Here is a 23,336-nt window from a genome sequence, read left to right as displayed (position 1 = left end):
AAATGTTTTGTAGATTATCAGTTTATAAAGCCTATCTGTTGTGTTTTTGTAAACATGTATAGTTTTGCTTCTTTTTAATAAGATTGTGCTGATTTTCAGACTCCTAACTAAGCACCAAAGTTTTAGATGTATACTGATGTATACAGACTTCAGACTGCTTCTGTTTGTATATTGGGGAGGAGGGGTTCTGCTATCAGCCCCTTTCAGTGGGTGTCTCAGGCTTATCTCATTAGCAGTGTTAAATTGGGAGCTACTAAGTAAGTTTTTTTTAAAAGGGTTTACACTGGATTTTTATATCTGTATCTGTGTTATTCTTTAGTGTCTATTACATGCAGTTAAATGAAAATTGGTGTATACTGCCCCTTTATTGGCAAATAAGTTTTTATATGTCTACATCTACTATTGTAGGTTTGGGTCCTATCTTTTTTTTTTTTTTTTTTACCGACTAAACACTGAAGACCACATGGAGTGGAGCTTGTGCTTATCTATTCAGCATTGGTTACTAAATACTCAGTGTAGTGTGCCTTTTTAAAAGTATTTATGTATATGCCAACTAAAGTGTAATTCTTTACTTCATCAGTTTGAAGACCCTGAAGGTTTAGAGAATGAGTTTGAAGAAACTGGAAATAAAGAAGAGAAGAGAAAAGTATGTATTCAATTGCTTTCCACCTGAAAAAACATCTAATGCCTTTCTAAGTTCTTCAAAAAGTACTAAAAACACTGTGAAAGGGAGTTTTATTACAGGTGCTAGTTTCAACATCAGAAGCATTGAGGCTGCCTGTGCTTAATATTTGGTTTTATTAAGAGCAATATATACTTGTGTGTGCCAAGTTTTAGCTAATGAAATTCAACAATAATTCCAGTTTCCCCTACTGATGGTTGAAAAGTTTCTACATCTGCTCAACTCTAAAACCATTTGTTATATCCAGTATATTTGTCTCTGGCACAATATTCTCCTACTGTTTAATAATATATGGAAAGGGAGGTACTCAACCTGTTAGCCAAATAAGTAAAAGTGTGCAAATGGTTTTCTTCAAAACAAATTATTCTTTCTTGTTAAGTTATATGGCCAAAGTTAACTTTTTAATACATTGACCTCTAGTTATCGAGCTCCGTAAGGAGCTTGATGGCCCCTGTTTCTGGCGAGTCTTCAGACTCGCCAGAAACAGCAGTTATGAAGCAGCGGTCACAAATGACCGCTGCTCCATAACCTGTCCACCTGCTCTTAGCAGGCGGACAGACATCGCCAGAAATCAACCTGATAGGGTTGATTGACACCCCCCCCCCCCTGCTGGCGGCCTATTGGCTGCGAGTCTGCAGGGGGTGGCGTTACACCAGCAGCTCTTGTGAGCTGCTGGTGCAATGATGAATATGGCGAACGTATTGCTCGCCGTATTCAGCGAGGTCTGTCGGACCTGATCCGCACTGTCGAATCAGGTCCGACAGACCTTGATAACTTTGGGCCCATGTGTTATGCTTACATTCATTTTTTTTTATCATAGCCCTTACATTTTTGTATGTAAGGGATTACTTTGCACCTGCTCCAATTTTGTAGCAAAGTAATTGGCATACTATCTGATACTTCTTTTTCTTTTCGTACTTTTAAAGTTTTTTTTGTACATGTTTAAAAATACAATATTTACATCAAACACAATCTAATATTAAAACTGGAAAAAAAAAGTTGTTTGGCCTTCCCTTGGCCACTAAATAAAGCAATAAAATAGCACCATTGATTCATATAAATGTGGTACAAACTGTTCTATGAACACCTTACATTGAGTGAATAAAAAGAGGAAAGGCAATACAAGGTGCTGATAATGTATTTGCATTTAAAAAGCTTGTACAAAGCATGCATTAATAGTGTGGGATTAAATATTAAGAGCAATGTTTTGAAGAGTGATAATATGCTTGTATATTTAGTGGTAATCTAATAACTCTTGAATTTAAATTTTCTTTAGTTTTAGTAATTTTTGCTTATTAGTATGGTGATATAAACCAGTGTTTGTCATTTGCTTTTTGCTTTATATTTTAAGGAAAGAAAGGCAGCACGGGTAAGCAAGGAAGCTATGAAACAGATACACAGTGAGACTCAGAGACTTCTCAGAGGTAAATTGGTGAATGCTATATTATAAAAAATAAATTCTAATTGTGTAAAACATTCAGTTGGGCACAATGATTTTGTCTCTTAGAATCATCTGTATCTCTGCCTTACCACTTGCCTGAACCCAAAACAATACATGATTTTTTCAAGCGTCGCCCGAGGCCAATATGTCAAGGGACTGCCATGCAGCTTATTAAGTAAGGCATTTAATTTATTTTCCCCCACATAACTATGTCAAACGTAACACTATTTTTTTTTTTTTCCCCCTCTTGTTTTTTTAAAAAAAAAAAAAAAAAAAAAAAAAAAAAAAAAATTTTTGGATGCCTGCAACTGCTTCACTGTTAATATGTATTGGCTCCTATGTTTAACAGTTTATACTTGCATTACTTTTATGTCAAGCATAATACAGTAGACACCCTATTGTACATAATATTTTAGGAGTTTAATGGTATGTATGTTTAAAGGGATATGAAACCCAAAAAAATGTGCTTTGGTTTATGTTATGATAATTTTGTGGTGTAGCTATTGCTAAATATAGCTTAACGGATCACCAAGGTATATTACCCAGCCAATTTATTAACAAAAAGCAAAGCATTGCTACTGCTGGCTAGGTTTACCATCCATACCTGTCTTGGCTGTGGATTTTGGTTTTTAAAGGTTAAATTCTAGTCAAATTTTGCAGGTCAGCAAAGTATCAGCCATTCTGCACTGAAGCAGAAACACCTTGTAATCAAGAGAATAATGCAGGAATCCAAGCATTTAACCCTGTTTCAGTAGAAGGCAAAATGGGAAAAGAGATTCCGGTTGATACTCCACAATCAGGTGACTTGGATGCAGAAATAAAAGAAGGAAGTGTCGAAGAAAATGGAGCAACAAACAGTGCTGTTATTAAAGTAGACACTATGAGTAGATTACCCTCTGAGGAACCTTTGCCCAAGGCAGACTTATGTCAGAGGGAAGTAAATGAAAATGCATCTGAATCTCAACAGGAAGTCACAGATGTAGCAAACGATATGCTGGTGGAACAAAGTCAGACTACTGTGCCAATTGTAGAAGTAACGGCACCAACACCACAAAAAGCAAAGCTGTCCAAGCTCGAAAAGCTACGTGCTCTTGGTGTGGATCTGTCCTTAAAGCCTCGACTTTGCCCTGATGAGGGTTCTTTTATAAACCTGGATGAGCCTAAAGAAAATAAAGGTATGTCTTTACCACCCTAATAATTTAGATAAATTGTGGCGTATTTAAGCTGCTAGATATTATGGTGGGGGGGGGGGGGGGGGAATGATTTCATGTCAACCGAATACAAACGTTAACAAAACTATGTGTAAAATCTGGTGTCAAAGAATGGCAGAACTTGCAATGTATGGAAACTCACTAAATGTTTGAGGAACATTGTGATTTGTTGCTGCACATTTATGCCTCCTGTCACTATTTCCCGATTACTTGCATGTAACAGCTAGAGCCTTTTCTCGATTAACTTAAACTCTTAAAGTAATTGTAAATCCTAGCGTTTGTGAAATGCTAGATTTTAAAATTGGAACTAATAAAAAGGATTTTCTTTCATGAAGTATAAAATACTTCATGCTGGAAGCTCCTTTATTTGTTGGAAGCATTTGCCGTGCTGGGCTGCCCACTGCAAAACGCTATTTTGCTGAGAGGTGATGTTTCCACCTCTTAGCAAACAGCCATGCGTGCCAGCCGGGGCTAAGCCGGTTAGCCTGCACGGCTATTGACTAAGAGGTGGAGACGTCACAGGAAAATAGCGTTCTGCTGTGAGCTGCTTGAGCAGCCCAGTGCGGCGAAGGCTTCCAACAAATAAACGCTTTCAGCATGAAGTATTTTATACTTAATGAATGAAAGTCCCCTTTATTTGTTCCAATTGTAAATCCCTAGCGTTTCAAAAAAGCTAGGATTTACAATCATTTTAATTTCTAAAACTGTAAACATTTTAATAGAACTTTCTCATACATGATAGAATTGAGTTTAATGCTCCTTTTAAAACTGACCATGTAAAATAGTCACTAGATAATTGCTTACAGATGTGTTAATTTAAAGGTATCTTTTTGGTTTAGAACTGGAGGCTTTAAAGGAACGTTTTCTGAAGCATACTATGCATAAAGCAAAGCCAGTGACAGAGAGAAAAGTAAATCTCAACATTATCCGTAAAGAGACCACTGCAGAGGGAAAGGAGGAATTAAAAACAGAAGTGGTACCTGTTGTGGTACCTGCAGAAAACATTGAGGAGGCAATTCAAGGAAAACCAGGTAAGTGTCAAGGGTATCACATGTTTATTTTATTGCGGTGCATGAGCATCATATAAAGTGCATACAATTTTTAACTTAAAGGGACACTAAACCCAACTTTTTTTCTTTCATGATTCAAATAGAGCATGCAATTGTAAGCAACTTTCTAATTTACTCCTATATTTTTTTTTTAAAAGCAGGAATGTGATGCATGGGAGCCGGCCCATTTTTGTTTCAGAACCTGTTATGCTTGCTTATTGGTGGGTAAATGTAAGCCTCCAATAAACAAGCTCTATCCATGGTGCTGAACTTAAAATGGGTTGACTGCTAAGATTTACTTTCCTGCTTTTAAAATAAAGATAACAAGAGAACAAAGAAATTATAGGAGTAAATTAGAAAGTTGCTTAAAATTTCATGCTCTATCTGAATCATGAAAGAAAAAAAAAATTGGGTTCAGTGTCCCTTTAACTAGTATTAAGGGACAGTTAACATCAAAAATGGATAATCCCTTTTATTTAACATTCCCCAGTTTTGCATAACAAACACTGTTCTATTAATACCTCTGTAATTACCTTGTATCTAAGATTCTGCAGACTGCCTCCTTATCTCAGATCTTTTGACAGACTTGCATTTCAGGCAATTAGTGCCGACTCTCAAATAACTCCATGGGCGTGAGCACAAAGTTAATCTATATGGCACCCGTGAACTAACTCCTTCTTTCTCTGAAACTCAAATGCATTCAGATAAGAGGTGGTTTTCAAGGGCTTAGAAATTAGTATATAAGCCTAAGTAAATTGGAAAGTTGCCCTATCTGAATCATGAGGATTTTTTTTTTTTTTTAAATTGGGACTTTACTGTCCCATTAATTTTTTGTTCATCTGGCTATGTAAATTGAGAAACAAATAGCTATATGTACTGTAGCCCACTGTTTTAAAAATCTGCAGATAAATGTGCATCAAAGCCTGTAGTGCTACACAAATTTAGACAGCAATTGAAGATAATCCCTTCAGCATTCAAATTAATGGCTCTAATGACCTTTGTATAGACAATATAGACAAGTGTATTACATCTCATAGCGTAATGTTAAATTGTAGTGTCATGTGTGTCCAGGCGAGAAGCTGCTTGTTCTGAAAGCAAAGCTGCAGGAGGCAATGAAAATACGTCGTAGTGAAGAACGTCAAAAACGCCAGGCCCTGTTTAAGTTGGACAATGAGGATGGCTTTGAAGACGAAGAGGAAGAAGAGATGACAGATGAATCTGAAGAGGATGTAGAAGAGGGGGAGGAAGCAGAGGAAAACTCAGAGGTAACTGAGCACTAACAATATTGATTTCCACCACCATACCAATAAAATAACTTATGTTTGTGTTTAAAGGAACAGTAACGTCCAATATAAAACTTTCATGATTTATGTAGCAGTTTTAATACTTTACAATTTACTTCAGTATTGAATTCTGCAGTCTTTTCTCCTACATTGGTGTGTCCGGTCCACGGCTTCATCCTTACTTGTGGGAATATTCTCTTCCCTAACAGGAAATGGCAAAGAGAGCACAGCAAAAGCTGCCCATATAGCTCCCCCTCTGGCTCCGCCCCCCAGTCATTCTCTTTGCCGCTCTGAACAAGTAGCATCTCCACGGGGATGGTAAAGAGTATGTGGTGTTAGTTGTAGTTTTATTTCTTCTATCAAGAGTGTGTTATTTTAAAATAGTGCCGGTTTGTACTATTTACTCTACAACAGAAAGTGATGAAGAGTTCTGTTAAGAGTATGATTTAGTCACCTAATCTAGTCAGGAAAGCCCCTTCACTCTGGTATGCAGAGGGAGGAGGCCTCATTTTCGCGCCTCAGTTGCGCAGTTACTCTTCTGGAAGCAGTGCATGCAGCTTCATGTGAGAGGGTCCTGTGGCCATAAAAAAGATTTCAAGAAGGCTTATTTCTGTGGTGAATAACCCCCAAGGAAGGTAAAAGCCGCAGCAAAGGCTGTGGCAGGGACTGTAGTGGGTATAAACTGGTAAATTGAACAATTAGCTCCGGTTTGCTCATTTAAGGGGTTAGAGACTTGAAATTTGGTGTGCAATACATTCAAAGCATTAAGACACTAGGGTGCAAATTTTGTAAAGATCGGATATTTCCTTCATAGTTTTTCAAACATTCAGAAATAAAGTGTACTCTTTTTATTATTTAAAGAGACAGTAACGGTTTTGTTTAAAAACGGTTTTATTGCATTAATAGCCTGCCTAAGTCTAACATGTCTATACCTTCAGATAGCATATGTTCTGTGTGTATGGAGGCCAAGGTGGTTCCCCCTTTAAATGTATGTGAAAATTGTGCCATGGCGTCCAAACAAAGTAAGGACAGTACTGTCACATTTAATAAGGTTGCCCAAGATGATTCTTCAAATGAAGGTAGTGGGGATAGTTCATCATCCTCTCCTTCTGTGTCAACACCAGTTTTGCCCGTGCAGGCAACACCTAGTACATCTAGCGCGCCAATGCTTGTTACTATGCAGCAATTAACTACAGTAATGGATAATTCTATAGCAAATCTTTTATCCAAACTGCCAGCATTTCCCAGAAAGCGTGATTGCTCAGTTTTAAATACAGAGGATGAGCAAGTAGGCGCTGACGATAATTTATCTGTTATTCCCTCACATCAATCTGAATTGGCAGTGAGGGTGGGTCTGTCTGAGGGAGAAATTTCTGATTCAGGAAAAGTTTCTCAGCAGGCAGAACCTGATATTGTGGCGTTTAAATTTAAGTTAGAACATCTCTGCGCCCTGCTTAAGGAGGTGCTAACTACTCTTGATGATTGTGACTCTTTGATTCCAGAGAAATTGTGCAAAATGGACAAATTCCTAGAGGTCCCTGTGCACGCTGATGCCTTTCCGATACCCAAGAGGGTGGCGGACATCGTGACCAAGGAGTGGGAGAAGCCAGGTATACCTTTGTCCCACCTCCTATATTTAAGAAAATGTTCCCCTTGTCGACCCCAGAAGGGACGCATGGCAAACAGTCCCTAAGGTTGAGGGGGCAGTTTCTACGTTGGCCAAGCGCACAACTATTCCCATTGAGGACAGTTGTGCTTTCAAAGATCCTATGGATACAAAATTGGAAGGATTGCTTAAAAAGATATTTGTTCAGCAAGGTTTCCTTCTTCAACCAATTTCGTGCATTATTCCTGTCACAACGGCGGCGTCTTTTTGGTTCGAGGAACTAGAAAATTCGCTCCATAAGGAGACTCCATATGAGGAAGTCATGGACAGAATTCACGCACTGAAGTTGGCTAATTCCTTTATTTTAGATGCCGCTTTTCAATTGGCTAAATTAGCGGCGAAAAATTCAGGTTTTGCTATAGTGGCGCGCAGAGCGCTTTGGCTAAAATCTTGGTCGGCGGATGTGTCGTCCAAGACAAAACTACTTAATATTCCTTTCAAAGCTAAGACCCTTTTCGGGCCAGAATTGAAGGAGATTATTTGACATCACTGGGGGAAAGGGCCATGCCCTCCCACAGGAGATAGGCCTTTCAAGGCTTAGAACAAATCTAATTTTCGTTCCTTTCGCAATTTCAGGAACGGACCGTCTCCTAACTCTGCAGCCTCTAGACAAGAGGGTAACGCTTCCCAGCCTAAACCAGCATGGAAACCAATGCAAGGCTGGAACAAGGGTAAACAGGCCAAGAAGCCTGCTTCTGCTACCAAGACCACATGAAGGGGTAGCCCCCGATCCGGGACCGGATCTAGTAGGGGGCAGACTTTCTCTCTTTGCTCAGGCTTAGGCAAGAGATGTTCCGGATCCCTGGGCACTAGAAATAGTCTCTCAGGGTTATCTTCTAGAATTCAAGGAACTTCCTCCAAGGGGAAGGTTCCACATGTCTCGCTTATCTTCAGACCAGATAAAGAGACAGGCATTCTTACATTGCGTAGGAGACCTATTAAAGATGGGAGTGATACACCCAGTTCCAACAGCGGAACAAGGTCTGGGGTTTTACTCAAACCTGTTTGTAGTTCCCAAAAAAGAGGGAACTTTCAGGCCAATTCTGGATTTAAAAATTCTAAACAAATTCCTCAGTTCCATCATTCGTTCGAATGGTTTCGATTTTGATTTTACCAACAATCCAGGAGGGTCAATACATGACTACCGTGGACTTAAAGGATGCGTACCTACATATTCCTATCCACAAAGATCATCATCAGTTCCTGAGGTTCGCCTTTCTGGACAAACATTACCAGTTCGTGGCTCTTCCGTTCGGTTTAGCCACTGCTCCCAGAATTTTCACAAAGGTGCTAGGGTCCCTACTAGCGGTTCTAAGACCAAGGGGCATTGCGGTGGCACCTTACTTAGACGACATCCTAATCCAAGCGTCGTCCCTTTCCAGATCAAGGGCTCATACAGACATTGTATTAGCCTTTCTCAGGTCTCACGGGTGGAAGGTGAACGTAGAAAAGAGTTCCCTGTCCCCGTCTACAAGGGTTCCCTTTCTGGGAACAATAATAGATTCTGTAGAAATGAAGATCTTTCTGACAGAGGTCAGAAAATTAAAGCTTCTAAAGGCTTGTCAAGTTCTTCAATCTATTCCTCAGCCTTCCATAGCTCAGTGCATGGAGGTAATAGGACTAATGGTTGCAGCAATGGACGTGGTTCCTTTTGCTCGAATTCATCTAAGACCATTGCAACTGTGCATGCTCAAACAGTGGAATGGGGATTATGCAGACTTGTCTCCCCAGATTCAAGTAGACCAGGTAACCAGAGACTCGCTCCGCTGGTGGTTGACTCAGGATCACCTGTCTCAGGGAATGAGTTTCCGCAGACCAGAGTGGGTCATCGTCACAACCGACGCCAGTCTCTTAGGCTGGGGCGCGGTCTGGGACTCCCTGAAAGATCAGGGTCTATGGTCTCGGGAAGAGTCCCTTCTCCCGATAAACATTTTAGAACTGAGAGCGATATTCAATGCGCTCCTGGCCTGGCCTCACCTAGCGAAGGCCAGATTCATAAGATTTCAGTCGGACAACATGACTGTTGCGTACATCAATCATCAGGGGGGAACAAAGAGTTCCTTGGCGATGACAGAGGTATCCAAGATCATCAAATGGGGGAGGATCACTCCTGCCACCTATCTGCGATCCACTTCCCAGGAGTAGACAACTGGGAGGCGGATTATTTGAGTCGTCAGACTTTCCATCCGGGGGAGTGGGAACTCCACCCGGAGGTCTTTGCCCAGTTAACTCAACTATGGGGCACTCTGGATATGGATCTGATGGCGTCTCGTGAGAACTTCAAAGTTCCTCGATACGGGTCCAGATCCAGGGATCCCAGGGCGACACTAGTGGATGCATTAGTGGCACCTTGGTCGTTCAATCTAGCTTATGTGTTTCCACCGTTCCCTCTCCTTCCCAGGCTGGTAGCCAGGATCAAACAGGAGAAGGCCTCGGTGATCCTAATAGCTCCTGCGTGGCCACGCAGGACTTGGTATGCAGACCTGGTGAATATGTCATCGGTTCCACCATGGAAGCTACCTTTGAGACAGGATCTTCTAGTACAAGGTCCATTCGAACATCCAAATCTAGTCTCTCTGCAACTGACTGCTTGGAAATTGAACGCTTGATTCTAAGCGTGGGTTTTCAGATTCAGTTATAGATACTCTGGTTCAGGCCAGAAAGCCTGTGCCTAGGAAGATTTACCATAAGATATGGCACAAATATATCCGTTGGTGCGAATCCAAGGGTTTTTTTTTGTAGTAAAATCAAAATTCCTAGGATTCTTTCCTTTCTCCAAGAGGGCTTGGAGAAAGGTCTGTCAGCTAGTTCTGTAAAGGGACAGATATCTGCTCTGTCTGTCTTGTTGCACAAACGTCTGGCAGCCGTGCCAGATGTACAAGTGTTTGTACAGGCGTTAGTCAGAATCAAGCCTGTTTACAGACCTATGACTCCTGTATGGAGTCTAAACTTAGTTCTTTCAGTTCTTCAAGGGGTTCCGTTTGAACCTTTGCATTCCATAGACATTAAGTTACTATCTTGGAAAGTTCTGTTTTTAGTTGCTATTTCTTCTGCAAGAAGAGTTTCTGAATTATCTGCTTTGCAGTGTACTTCTCCCTATCTGGTATTTTATGCAGATAAGGTAGTTTTACGTACTAAACCTGGTTTTCTTCCAAAAGTAGTTTCCAACAGGAATATTAACCAGGAAATAGTTGTTCCTTTTCTATGTCCGAATCCAGTTTCAAAGAAGGAACATTTGTTACACAACCTAGATGTGGTCCGTGCTTTAAAATTCTATTTAAAAGCAACAAAGGATTTCAGACAGACATCATCTTTGTCGTTTATTCTGGTAAGAGGAGAGGGCAGAAAGCTACTGCTACCTCTCTTTCTTTTTGGCTGAAGAGCATCATCCGATTGGCTTATGACACTGCCGGACGGCAGCCTCCTGAACGAATTACAGCTGGGCCTTCAAGAACGAGGCTTCTGTTGATCAGATCTGTAAGGCAGCAACTTGGTCTTCTCTGCATACTTCTGCAAAATTTTACAAATTCGATACTTATGCTTCTTCGGAGGCTGTTTTTGGGAGGTTTTGCAAGCTGTGGTGCCTTCCGTTTAGGTTACCTGACTTGTTCCCTCCCTTCATCCGTGTCCTAAAGCTTTGGTATTGGTTCCCACAAGTAAGGATGAAGCCGTGCACCGGACACACCAATGTAGGAGAAAACAGAATTTATGTTTACCTGATAAATTTCTTTCTCCTACGGTGTGTCCGGTCCACGGCCCGCCCTGGCTTTTAGTCAGGTTTAAAAATTTTTGTTTCTGTACACTAGTCACCACGGCACCCTATAGTTTCTCCTTTTTCTCCTAACCGTCGGTCGAATGACTGGGGGGCGGAGCCAGAGGGGGAGCTATATGGGCAGCTTTTGCTGTGCTCTTTGCCATTTCCTGTTAGGGAAGAGAATATTCCCACAAGTAAGGATGAAGCCGTGGACCGGACACACCGTAGGAGAAAGAAATTTATCAGGTAAACATAAATTCTGTTTTTATATGCACACTTTCAGCGCATGTGCAAGAGATCATTGTATACATATCGGTCTGCAATTGGCTGAAAACTGTCACATAATGTGTGTAATCCCCCCCCCCCAAGCTCATTTAAAATTAAGAGTAAATGCTACTGCATTTTGTTATGCACTTGTTTATGCACTTCTATACATTCTGATTGTTAAAATGTAAATGTGGTTAGTTATTGGGTGTCTTCAATTCACTATTTAAAGGGACAGTCAACACCAGAATTGTTTAAAAAGATTGATAATCCCTTTATTACCCATTCCCCAGTTTTCCATAACCAACAGTTATAAGTTTTTTTACCTCTAATTACCTTGTATCTATATCAGTGCTGACACCTAGGTAATTAAACGTATGTGAGCTCAATCGATTAGTCATAAAGAGCATCACAGCAAATGTAACCACTTGGAAGGGTTACATGTAACTCACGGAGGAGAGGTATTGCGATGCGTAGTAATTTTGTGAGGGTCTTAAATATGGAAATCATATAATGGCAGTTTTAAACGTCTCCAAGTTTGTATCTTAGTTTGTTTTTTTTCTCCAAGGACACACAATAGAGACTATTGGACTGTTATAAAATGACCCTTCTCTAGTTATTCTCAAATGCCCCAAAAATACCTTTTCTTTTTTATGACACAAGTCCACGGATCATCTTAATTACTAATGGGGTATTCACCTCCTGGTCAGCAGGAGGCGGCAAAGAGCACCACAGCAGAGCTGTTAAATAGCTCCTCCCTTCCCTCCCACTCCAGTCATTCTCTTTGCCTACATTAGTGTTAGGAAGTGGTAAAGTGAGGCGTTAGATAAGATTCTTCAATCAAGAGTTTTATTTTTAAAGTAGTGCAAGATTGTACTGCTTTGTCCCAGGTTGTAGACGTAGTCCATATCAGTATCTTCAGTAGAGCAGTGGTGGCTTTAGAGCAATGGGGACTGGTGGGACATAATTCTCACTGTGCCTCCCATGTATTTCATGCTGCCCTATCTTCTATAGCCTGAGGTGGATTTACTCAGACTTTGTTTGGGACTACAGGCTCTCCTAGTCTGGCGAGGAATTAAGACAGCCATATCTACAGGCAATGGGGCTTGGGAGTAAGGCTTTTTAATTTGGTCTGGTGGTTTGTCTACCAACGGCTTTAATTAGAAAAAAGGCAGATCGGGAGATGAGGTGCATACAGTAACGCCCACGATGGGCGGTCCTAACTGGTTTTGCGATTTTTTTTTTTGATTGCGCAGTGTTCAGACATTTCTTCCGTAGCAGAGAGACGGCAGAGTAAGCGTGTCACTAGAAACGCATGTTTTTTTAGATTAAGCTAACGCTTCTAGTACTATCCGTTAGCGCTATTCTTATTACTGAGGTCCGGATCGTTTTTGCTCCACAAAAGGGGACATTGACTCCTGTTTAGCGGTCAGGTAGGCACCTCAGCAAGGTTGCTGAGGTGTAAGGGTGTCTGTAATGTTTAAATTGATTTATGTTTATAATTGACATAGTTGGGTAAAAAAGTTACCTGTTTAATTTTAAAGGCACAGTAACGTTTTTCTGTACGAAGGTTTTTTTTTTTCTTCATTTTTGAGTTTATTCATAGTCAACAGTATGGACCAAGGAGCCTTGCAGGATGTCACTTGCTCCATTTGTTTTGATGCAAATGTGGAACCACCTATCCCTTTCTGTCCCTCATGTATTGAGAGGATTTTAAATTATAGGGAAAAGATTTTTTCTGAGCAAAACTTTTCAAAAGCGGATACTGTCCAAGAGTCTAATGATGAGGTTCAATATATGCTGCAGTGCCCTGCACTTCTGCTCTAGCTCCCTCTGGAGTTACCTTAAGACATAGCTTCTCTCATGTCTTCTACAATTTCTGATGCATTGTTTGCTTTTCCAATGTTGCAGGGCAAACGTAAGAGGAAAACTAGACTTTCAGTAAGCGAGGTTTCTGGCGCAATAGTTGCAATTTTGGAGGTGCCCTCCCAAAAACCCGAAGAGTATACCGCTGTAGCATCTGAAGGGGAAATTTCAGATTCAGAAAGTGTAATGCCACCGATACTGAGGTTGTATCTTTTAGGTTTAAGCTAGAACACATCAGTCTGTTACTTAGGGAGGTCTTAGTTACTTTGGACGAAAGTGACTCCATGGTAGTGGTTGTCCGTAAGAAGTCTAGTAAGCTGAATAAATATTTCGAGGTTCCTTCCTCCACAGACGTATTTCCAGTCCCAGACTGAGCTTCTGAGATCATTGCTAAGGAGTGAGAGAGACCGGGCATACCTTTTTTCTCCCTCTCCTATTTATAAGATGTTTCTCATAGCTGACTCTATCAAGGAGGCTTTGCAAACAGTACCTAAGTTGGAAGGAGCCGTTTACACCATAGCTATGAGAACTACTATTTCCATAGAGGATAGTTGTGCCTTCAAAGATCCTATGGATAAAAAGTTGAAGGGTTTAATCAAAAAGATATATGTACACCAGGGCCTGCAAGGGAAACCAGCTGTATGCATTGCTACCGTCACTATTGAGGCGGCGTATTGGTTTGATGCTCTGTGGTTCTCAGGGCAGAGACTTCTTTGGATGAGATTCAGGATAGGATAAAGGCTCTTAAACTAATGCCTTTATTACAGACACTTCCCTTCAAGTTATCAAGTTGGGAGCTAAGATTTTGGGGTTCTCTGTTTTAGACGTTTCCTCTAAGTCTAAACTTCTGGCTATTCCATACAAGGGAAAGACCTTGTTTGGACCTGGCCTAATGGAAATTATCTCACTGGGAGGTAAGGGTCATCTTCTCCCTCAAGATAAGAGAAACAGAAAGGACAGAGTAATTTTCGTTCCTTTCGAAATTTCAAGGGAAATTTTTCTTCTTCCTCCTCTAAGCAGGAACAATCTAAACCTGCATGGAGACCCAACCAGTCTTGGAATAATTGTAAACGATCCAAGAAGCCTGCTATTGAATCCAAGATACGGGATCGGATCTGGTAGGGGGCAGACTTTCCTTATTCGCTTGGGTTTGGGATGTTCAGGATCCCTGGGCAATAGAAAGTGTCCCAGGGATACAAATTAGAGTTCAAAAGTTTTCCTCCCAGTGGCACGTTTCTACTTTCAAGATTATCTGCAAACTAGACAGAGAGAGGCGTTCTTACACTGCGTAGGAGACCTCTCCGCCCTGTGAGTGATTGTCCCCGTTCAAGTACTGGAACAGGGTCGGGGTTTTTATTCCAATTTGTTCGTGGTTCCCAACAAAGGATGGAACCTTCAGACCAATTTTAGACCTCAAGTAAACAAATTTCTCAGGGTACCGTCTTTCAAGATGGAAACTATTCGTTCCATTCTTCCCTTGATCCAGGACGTTCAATTTATGACAATAGTGGATTTAAAGGACGCGTACCTAGATGTTCCTATTCACAGGGATCATCGCAAGTTCCTAAGGTTTGCCTTCCTGGACAAACGCTTCCGGTTCGCGGCTCTTCCTTTCGGTCTTGCCACTGCTTTTTTCTGTCTTCACAAAGGTTCTGGGGTCGCAGTTGGCGGTGCTTCGGTCACGTGGCACCCTATCTGGATGACATCCTAGTCCAGGCGCCATCCTTTCAACAAGCAAGATCCCACACCGACATGGTGGTATCTTTCCTGCATACTCACGGGTGGAAGTTGAAATTTGGAAAAGAGTCCCTTAGTTCCAAATAAAAGGGTAACTTTCTTAGGAACCATAATAGATTCCCTGTCTATGAAGATTTTTCTGACAGAAGTCAGGAAATCAAAGATTATCGATACTTGCCTAGTCCTTCAGTCTACTCCTCGGCCGTCAGTGGCTCAGTGTATGGAGGTAATCGGGCTGATGGTGGCGGCAATGGACATCATCCCGTTTTCTCGGTTCCACCTCAGACCTCTGCAGTTAAGCATGCTCAGACAATGGAACGGAGATTATGCGGACTTGTCTCCTTGAATAATACTGGAGCAGGATACAAAGGGATTCTCTTCAATGGTGGTTGTCTCTGGATCATCTCTCCCAGGGAACCTGCTTTCGCAGACCATCTTGGGTAATTGTGACAAGACGCCAGCCTTCTAGGATGGGGAGCAGTCTGGTGCTCCCTAAAAGCTCAGGGAGTTTGGAGTCAGTCTGTTTTTCCTATAAACATTCTAGAACTGAGAGCAATCTTCAATGCCCTTCTGGCCTGGCCCCAGTTAGCCTCGGTTCGGTTATCAGGTTCCAATCGGACAACATAACTTCAGTGGCTTACATCAATCATCAGAGGAACAAGGAGTTCCTTAGCGATGAGAGGTAACCAAAATAATCCAGTGGGCGGAAGCTCACTCTTGTTGTCTATCGGCGGTCCACATTCCAGGGGTGGACAACTGGCAGGCAGATTTTCTGAGCAGACAGACCTTTCATCCCTGGGGGAGTGGGAACTCCATCTGGAAGTGTTCTCCAACCTGATTCTCAAGTGGGGTCAGCCGGAATTGGATCACATGGCATCCCGACAGAATGCCAAGCTCCCGAGATACAGGTCCAGGGACCTCCAGGCGGATCTGATAGATGCTCTGGCGGCCCCTTGGACCTTCAGTCTAGCATACCTATTTCTTCCATTTTGTTCTTCCTCGGGTCATTGCTCGAATCAAACAGGAGAGGGCATCAGTGATCCTCATAGCTCCGGCTTGGCCTTGAAGGATTTGGTATGCAGATCTGATGGAGATGGCATCTCTGCCTCCTTGAAGACTTCCGTTGAGGAAGGACCTTCTAATTCAGGGGCCCTTTTTTTTCACCTAAATCTAGTTTCTCTGAAGCCGACTGCTTGGAGATTGAACGCTTAATTTTATCCAAGCGGGGGTTTTCTGACTGTCATAGAGACCATGATTCAGGCTCGTAAGCCTGTTACTAGAAGGATTTACCATAAGATTTGGCATAAATATCTCTTGGTGCGAATCCAAGGGCTTCTCATGCAGTAGTTAGGATTCCTAGAATTTTGTCTTTTCTCCAAGAGGGTTAGGAGAAGGGATTATCGACACAACAAAACTCAGTACGCCTTTCCTTACTGATATTAAAATTTTTATTTTTTCAAATCTTTGTATGTCAACTTATTTTTGGTAGACTCAATCCTCCTTAGCATGGAGGACAAATTGGTGCATACATTTCTGGAGAGATATTTTGCCAATCTTCAGATTTCTTTTTTTTTTTCTTCCAACTGCTCTTTACATCCTTAAAAATGCCCCAAAGGTGTTCTGTTGGATTCAAGTCAGGCGACATACTTTGCCAGGTCATATTTTCAATTTCTTCTTTAGAAGCTTGTGATTTTGGCAGTGTGCTTTGCATCATTTTCATGCTTTTCTTCCAAGCTTTTGGAGACTGGGAGTCATCTTGTCAGCCAGTATTTTTGGCATATTCACAGGCATTCATGGTTCCATTTATAAATGTCATCTCCCCAACACCTTTTGCACTCATGTAGCCTCATCACACTCCCATCTCTGATTTACTGTTTGGACTACGCATTCAATGTGGTAATCCTGGACAGGTTTAAGCCAGGGAGTGATCTTTGTGGCAGGTAGGCACCTCAGCAGAGTTGCTGAGGTGTATAGGTGTCATTATTTGTATTTATATCAACTGCTGGGGTACATTTTTTTTATAAGCAGTAAAAAAGGTGACTGTTTAAAATTTAAAGTCACAGTATCGTTTTTTCACAATTTTTTGTTAATTTGTTTTTTTGAACATTTTTTTCTTTATAGTCTAATGGTTGCTTTTGCAAACTCTTAGAGACAGTAACGTTTGTTTTTTCTTTTTTAAAAAAAAATAATAAAAATTATTGTACTGCAGTATGGACCTAGGAGCTGTGCAAAATGTTACTTGCTCCATGTGTTTGGATGCTAATGTGGAACCACCAATCCCTTTCTGTCCGTCATGTATTGAAAGGGCCTTGAGTTATAAGGAAAATAATTTTCATGAGCAAAATTTTTCAAGGGCGGATGCTTCTCAGGATTCTAATGCTGAGATTCAGAGTATGCCGCAGCTTTCTCCCCAAGCGTCCCAAGATTTAACGCCCGCACAAGCAGTGCCCTGTACTTCTGCTCTAGCGCCTGCTGGAGTTATGTTAAAAGACTTAGCTGCTCTTATGTCTTCCACAATTTCTGATGCGTTGTCTGCTTTTCCTATGCTACAAGGCAAGAGTAAGAGGATAGACAACCAAGTAGTAAATGAGGTTTCTGATACTATGGTGGCAATCTCGGAGGTACCCTCTGTCTTGGGGTCCCCTAAGAGCTCAGGGAGTGAGGACTCCGGCGGAATCTGTTCTTCCTATAAACATCCTGGAACTGAGAGCGATCTTCATTGCTCTTCTGGCCTGGCCTCAGTTTGCTTCGGCCCAGTTCATCAGATTCCAGACGGACAACATAACGACAGTGGCCTACATCAATCGTCAAGGAGGAACGAGGAGTTCTTTAGCGATGACCGAGGTAGCCAAGATAATCCGGTGGGCGGAGGCCCATTCTTGTCATCTGTCAGCGATCCATATCCCAGGGGTGGACAACTGGGAGGTGGACTTTCTGAGCAGGCAGACTTTTCATCCGGGAGAGTGGGAACTCCGGCCGACCCCATTTGAGAATCAGGTTGGAGAACACGTCTGGATGAAGTTGGATCTCATGGCATCTCGTCAGAATGCCAAGCTTCCGAGATACGGGTCGAGGTCCAGGGATCCCTAGGCAGAACTGATAGATGCTCTGGTGGTTCCTTGGTCCTTCAATCTCGCATAACTATTTCCTCAGTTTGCGCTTCTTTCTCGAGTCGTTGCTTGAATCAAACAGGAGAGGGCATCAGTAATCCTCATTGCTCCTGCGTGGCCTCGCAGGATTTGGTATGCAGATATGGTGGACATGTCGTCCCTGCCACCTCGGAGACTTCCGTTGAGGAAGGACCTTCTCATTCAAGGGCCTTTCCTTCACCCAAATTTAGTTTCTCTGAAGCTGACTGCTTGGAGATTGAACTCTTAATTCTATCCAAGCGGGGGTTTTCTGATTCGGTCATAGAGACCATGATCCAGGCTCGTAAACCTGTGACTAGAAAGATTTACCATAAGATATGGCGTAAATATCTTTATTGGTGTGAATCAAAGGGCTACTCATGGAGTAAAGTTAGGATTCCCAGAATTTTTTCCTTTCTCCAAGAAGGATTGGAGAAGGGTTTATCGGCAAGTTCCCTAAAGGGTCAGATCTCTGCCTTATCTATTTTGTTACAAACGTCTGGCGGATGTCCCAGATGTTCAATCCTTTTGTCAGGCTTTGGTTAGAATCAGGCCTGTGTTTTAACCAATTGCTCCTCCATGGAGTCTAAATTTAGTTCTTAAAATTCTTCAAGGGGCTCCGTTTGAGCCTATGCATTCCTTAGATATTAAGTTATCTTGGAAAGTTTTATTTATTGTTGCCATTTCTTCAGCTCGAAGAGTGTCTGAGCTTTCGGCATTGCAATACAGTTCGCCTTATCTTATCTTTTCATTCGGATAAGGTAGTTTTACATACTAAACTAGGGTTCCTTCCTAAGGTTGTTTCAGACAGGAACATCAGGAGATTGTTATTCCTTCTGTGTCCTAATCCTTCTCAAAAGGAACGTCTTTAGCACAATTTGGACGTTGACTGTGCTCTGAAATTTTATTTACAAGCGACTAAAGACTTTCGTCAGTCTGTCGTTTTCTCTGGAAAACTTAAAGGGACAGTCTACACCAGAATTATTATTTTAAAAGATAGATGATCCCTTGTTTACCCATTCTATAGTTTTGCATAACCATCAGTTATATTTATATTTTTTACCTCTGATTATCTTGTATCTAAGCCTCTGCAGACTGCCCCTTTATTTGTTCTTTTGACAGACTTACAGTTTAGCCAATCGGTGATGGCTCCCAGGTAACTTCACGTGCACTAGCACAGTGTTATCTATATGAAAAACATGAACTAACACCCTCTAGTGGTGAAAAACCTGTTAAAATGCATTCTTAAGAGGCGACCTTCAAGGTCTAAGAAATTAGCATATGAACCTCCTAAGTTAAGCTTTCAACTAAAAATACCAAGAGAACAAAGAAAAATTGGTGATAAAAGTAAATTGGAAAATTGTTTAAAATTACATGCCCTATCTAAATCATGAGGTTTTTTTGGACTAGACTGTCCCTTTAAGGGTCAGAAAGCTACAGCTACCTCGTTCTTTTTGGCTGAAGAGTATCATCCGTTTTGCTTATGAAACTGCTGGACAGCAGCCTCCTGACAGTTACGGCTCATTCCACTAGGGCTGTTGCTGCCTCATGGGCATTCAAAAATGAAGCTTCTGTAGAACAGATTTGCAAGGCTGCAACTTGGTCTTCTCTTCACACTTTTTCTAAATTTTACAAATTTGATACTTTTGCCTCGGCTTAGGCTGATTTTGGGAGAAAGGTTCTTCAAGCAGTGGTGCCTTCCGTTTAGGTTCTCTGTCTTGTCCCTCCCTTATCTCATCCGTGTACCCTAGCTTTGGTATTGTATCCCACAAGTAAGGATGAAATCTGTGGACTCATTGTGTCTTTAAAAAGAAAAAAACAATTATGCTTTCCTGATAAATTTGTTTCTTTTTAGACACAAGTCCACGGCCCGCCCTGTTCTTTCAGACAGTTTATTAATTTTTGTAAACTTCAGACACCCCTGCACCTTGGCTTTTCCTTTCTCTTCCTAACTTCGGTCGAATGACTGGAGTGGGAGGGAAGGGAGGAGCGCTATATATAGCAGCTCTCCTGTGGTTTTCTTTGCCTCCTCCTGCTGACCAGGAGGTGAAATCCCACAATTAAGAATGAAATCTGTGGACTCATGTCTAAAAAGAAACAAATTTATCATGTAAGCATAAATTCTTTTTCCATCTTTGAAGTCTCACACTCAGATTTTTCAATTCCTCTGGCAATTATTTTCCAAGTGGAGCCATGATGCAGTCAGACACAGCCCATAGGTCTAAAATTGAGAAAGTTATGGTGTTAACAGGTCGTTTTTATAATCCTATTCCTGCAATTGGATTAATTGAAAATCACAATTTTGTTTTAATGGTAAGTTTTCGAACGTGTCAGTGATCACAGGTGTATTCACTTTTCTTGCATAGAAGTACATGTTTATAGAGTTGTAGTTGGTTAGTATTTTGTTCTGGGAGACGGGCAAATAAAGCAAAACAGACTGGTCATAAATATTAAATACTCTCTTTATGAATTGCCAAATTCCTAGATGTGAAGCTGCTTCTTTCATTTTGCTACCAATTTGTGTTTAATGACCACTTAAGTATGGTAATGAGCTTAGGGAATGTTTGCAGGCTTTTATCTTTAGTTTTCTTTCCTAAGATATGGTGAGTCCACAGAATCAATTACTAGTGGGAATATCACGCCTGGCCAGCAGGAAGAGGCAGAGCACTACAGCAAAGCTGCTATATTTGTCACTTCCCTTACCCATAATCCCCAGTCATTCTTTGCCTGCGGTGCAAGGGGGAGGTGAAGTTTTGGTGTCTGATCTACAATCAAGATTTGCTCTGATCTTTCTAAAGGGTGTAGCCTTAGCCCATGTCAGTCTCTTCAGTAGGGCAGTGGTGGCTTTTAAGCAATTGGGAACTTGTGGTGTACAATCCTTACTGCGTTTTCCCAAAACCTTTTGCTGCCCTATAAAGATAGCCTGAATAAGTTTACTCAGTCTTTCTGTATTTCCACAGGTTCATGTGAGGAATGGCATCCTCTCAAACAAGGTGAGCTATCCTACTGCCGGACAGATAAATATTAAGGTAAGTGCCAGTTTTATTTTTCTATGTAGCAGGGAAAAGTTTGGCAATTATTCAGCTGAAACGCTGCAGGGGGACATTTTTTATTCCTGCCAGGGTGCAGGTTTTTATGGCAGTTTTTGCAGGCACTGTTAGTGTGAGGAGTTATTTTACTGATGGCTCAGTGAGGATCCGTTTTTAGTAACGGATGGTTTTCTTTGGGGTTTTATTGTATGTTTTAAAGCCTGTTTCTCTTGTAAGGTGTATCCAGTCCACGGATCATCCATTACTTGTAGGATATTCTCCTTCCCAACAGGAAGTTGCAAGAGGATCACCCACAGCAGAGCTGCTATATAGCTCCTCCCCTAACTGCCATACCCAGTCATTCTCTTGCAACTCTCAACATAGCTGGAGGTAGTAAGAGGAAAGTGGTGTAATATAGTTAGTTTTTTCTTCAATCAAAAGTTTGTTTTTAAATGGTACCGGAGTTGTACTATTTTATCTCAGGCAGCATTTAGAAGAAGAATCTGCCTGCGTTTTTCTATGATCTTAGCAGAAGTAACTAAGATCCACTGCTGTTCTCACATGTCTGAGGAGTGAGGTAACTTCAGAGGGAGAATGGCGTGCAGGGTATCCTGCAAAAAGGTATGTGCAGTTTAAGTTTTTCTAGGTATGGAATTTGCTAGAAAATGCTGCTGATACCGGATTAATGTAAGTTAAGCCTAAATGCAGTGATTTAATAGCGACTAGTATCAGGCTTGCTATCAGAGGTATATACTCTGATTAATGTGCAATATAAAACGTTTGCTGGCATGTTTAATCGTTTTTATATACGCTTTGGTGATAAAACTTATTGGGGCCTAGTTTTTTCCACATGGCTGGCTTGATTTTTGCCTAGAAACAGTTTCCTGAGGCTTTCCACTGTTGTAATATGAGTGGGAGGGGCCTATTTTAGCGCTTTTTTGCACAGTTAAAATTAGACAGACATTCAGCTTCCCTCAGCAGTCCCCTGCATACTATAGGACATCTCTGAAGGGCTCAAAAGGCTTCAAAAGTCGTGTATTGAGGAAGGTAAAGCCACAGTGGAGCTGTGGCAGTTGTCTGTTTAAAAACGTTTTTTTTCAATTTGTTAATCCGTTTTTTGTATTAAGGGGTTAATCATCCATTTGCAAGTGGGTGCAATGCTCTGGTAACTTGTTACATACACTGTAAAAATTTCATTAGTTTAACTGCCTTTTTTCATTGATTCAAATTTTAGCAAAATTTGTTTCTCTTAAAGGCACAGTAACGTTTTTAATATTGCTTGTTTAACTTGATTTAAAGTGTTTTCCAAGCTTGCTAGTCTCATTGCTAGTCTGTATAAACATGTTTGACATAGAGGAAACTCCTTGTTCATTATGTTTAAAAGCCATGGTGGAACCCCATATGAGAATGTGTACTAAATGTATTGATTTCACTTTAACCCCTTAATGACCGGACCATTTTTCAATTTTCTTACCCTTAATGACAATGGCTATTTTTACATTTCTGCAGTGTTTGTGTTTAGCTGTAATTTTCCTCTTACTCATTTACTGTACCCATACATATTATATACCGTTTTTCTCGCCATTAAATGGACTTTCTAAGGATACCATTATTTTCATCATATCTTATAATTTCCTATAAAAAAAAATATAAAATATGAGGAAAAAATTGAAAAAAACACACTTTTTCTAACTTTGACCCCCAAAATCTGTTACACATCTACAATCACCAAAAAACACCTATGCTAAATAGTTTCTAAATTTTGTCCTGAGTTTAGAAATACCCAATGTTTACATGTTCTTTACTTTTTTTGCAAGTTATAGGGCCATAAATACAAGTAGCACTTTGCTATTTCCAAACAACTTTTTTTCAAAATTAGCGCTAGTTACATTGGAACCCTGATATCTGTCAGGAATACCTGAATATCCCTTGACATGTATATATTTTTTTTTAGAAGACAACCCAAAGTATTGATCTAGGCCCATTTTGGTATATTTCATGCCACCATTTCACCGCCAAATGTCATCAAATAAAAAAAAAGTTCACTTTTTCACAAATTTTGTCACAAACTTTAGGTTTCCCACTGAAATTATTTACAAACAGCTTCTGCAATTAAGGCACAAATGGTTGTAAATGCTTCTTTGGGATCCCCTTTGTTCAGAAATAGCAGACTTATATGGCTTTGTGGTTGCTTTTTGGTAAGTAGAAGGCCGCTAAATGCTGCTG

General features: G+C 41.0%; 1 protein-coding gene across 1 annotated transcript in view; it reads left to right on the top strand.

The window, feature by feature from the left end:
- CLSPN (claspin) overlaps nucleotides 1-23,336 on the top strand; it is a 144,302-nt gene that overhangs the window by 32,939 nt on the left and 88,027 nt on the right. Inside the window, exons 5-10 of the mRNA XM_053707004.1 lie at nucleotides 581-646; nucleotides 2,034-2,106; nucleotides 2,190-2,298; nucleotides 2,784-3,298; nucleotides 4,174-4,365; nucleotides 5,455-5,648. Coding sequence (XP_053562979.1) covers nucleotides 581-646; nucleotides 2,034-2,106; nucleotides 2,190-2,298; nucleotides 2,784-3,298; nucleotides 4,174-4,365; nucleotides 5,455-5,648 — 1,149 coding nt within the window. The remainder of the gene's footprint in view (nucleotides 1-580; nucleotides 647-2,033; nucleotides 2,107-2,189; nucleotides 2,299-2,783; nucleotides 3,299-4,173; nucleotides 4,366-5,454; nucleotides 5,649-23,336) is intronic.

The sequence above is a fragment of the Bombina bombina genome, chromosome 3 (assembly GCF_027579735.1).
Source record: "Bombina bombina isolate aBomBom1 chromosome 3, aBomBom1.pri, whole genome shotgun sequence".
Classification (NCBI taxonomy): domain Eukaryota; kingdom Metazoa; phylum Chordata; class Amphibia; order Anura; family Bombinatoridae; genus Bombina; species Bombina bombina.
This window is presented reverse-complemented; position numbering and strand designations above follow the sequence as displayed.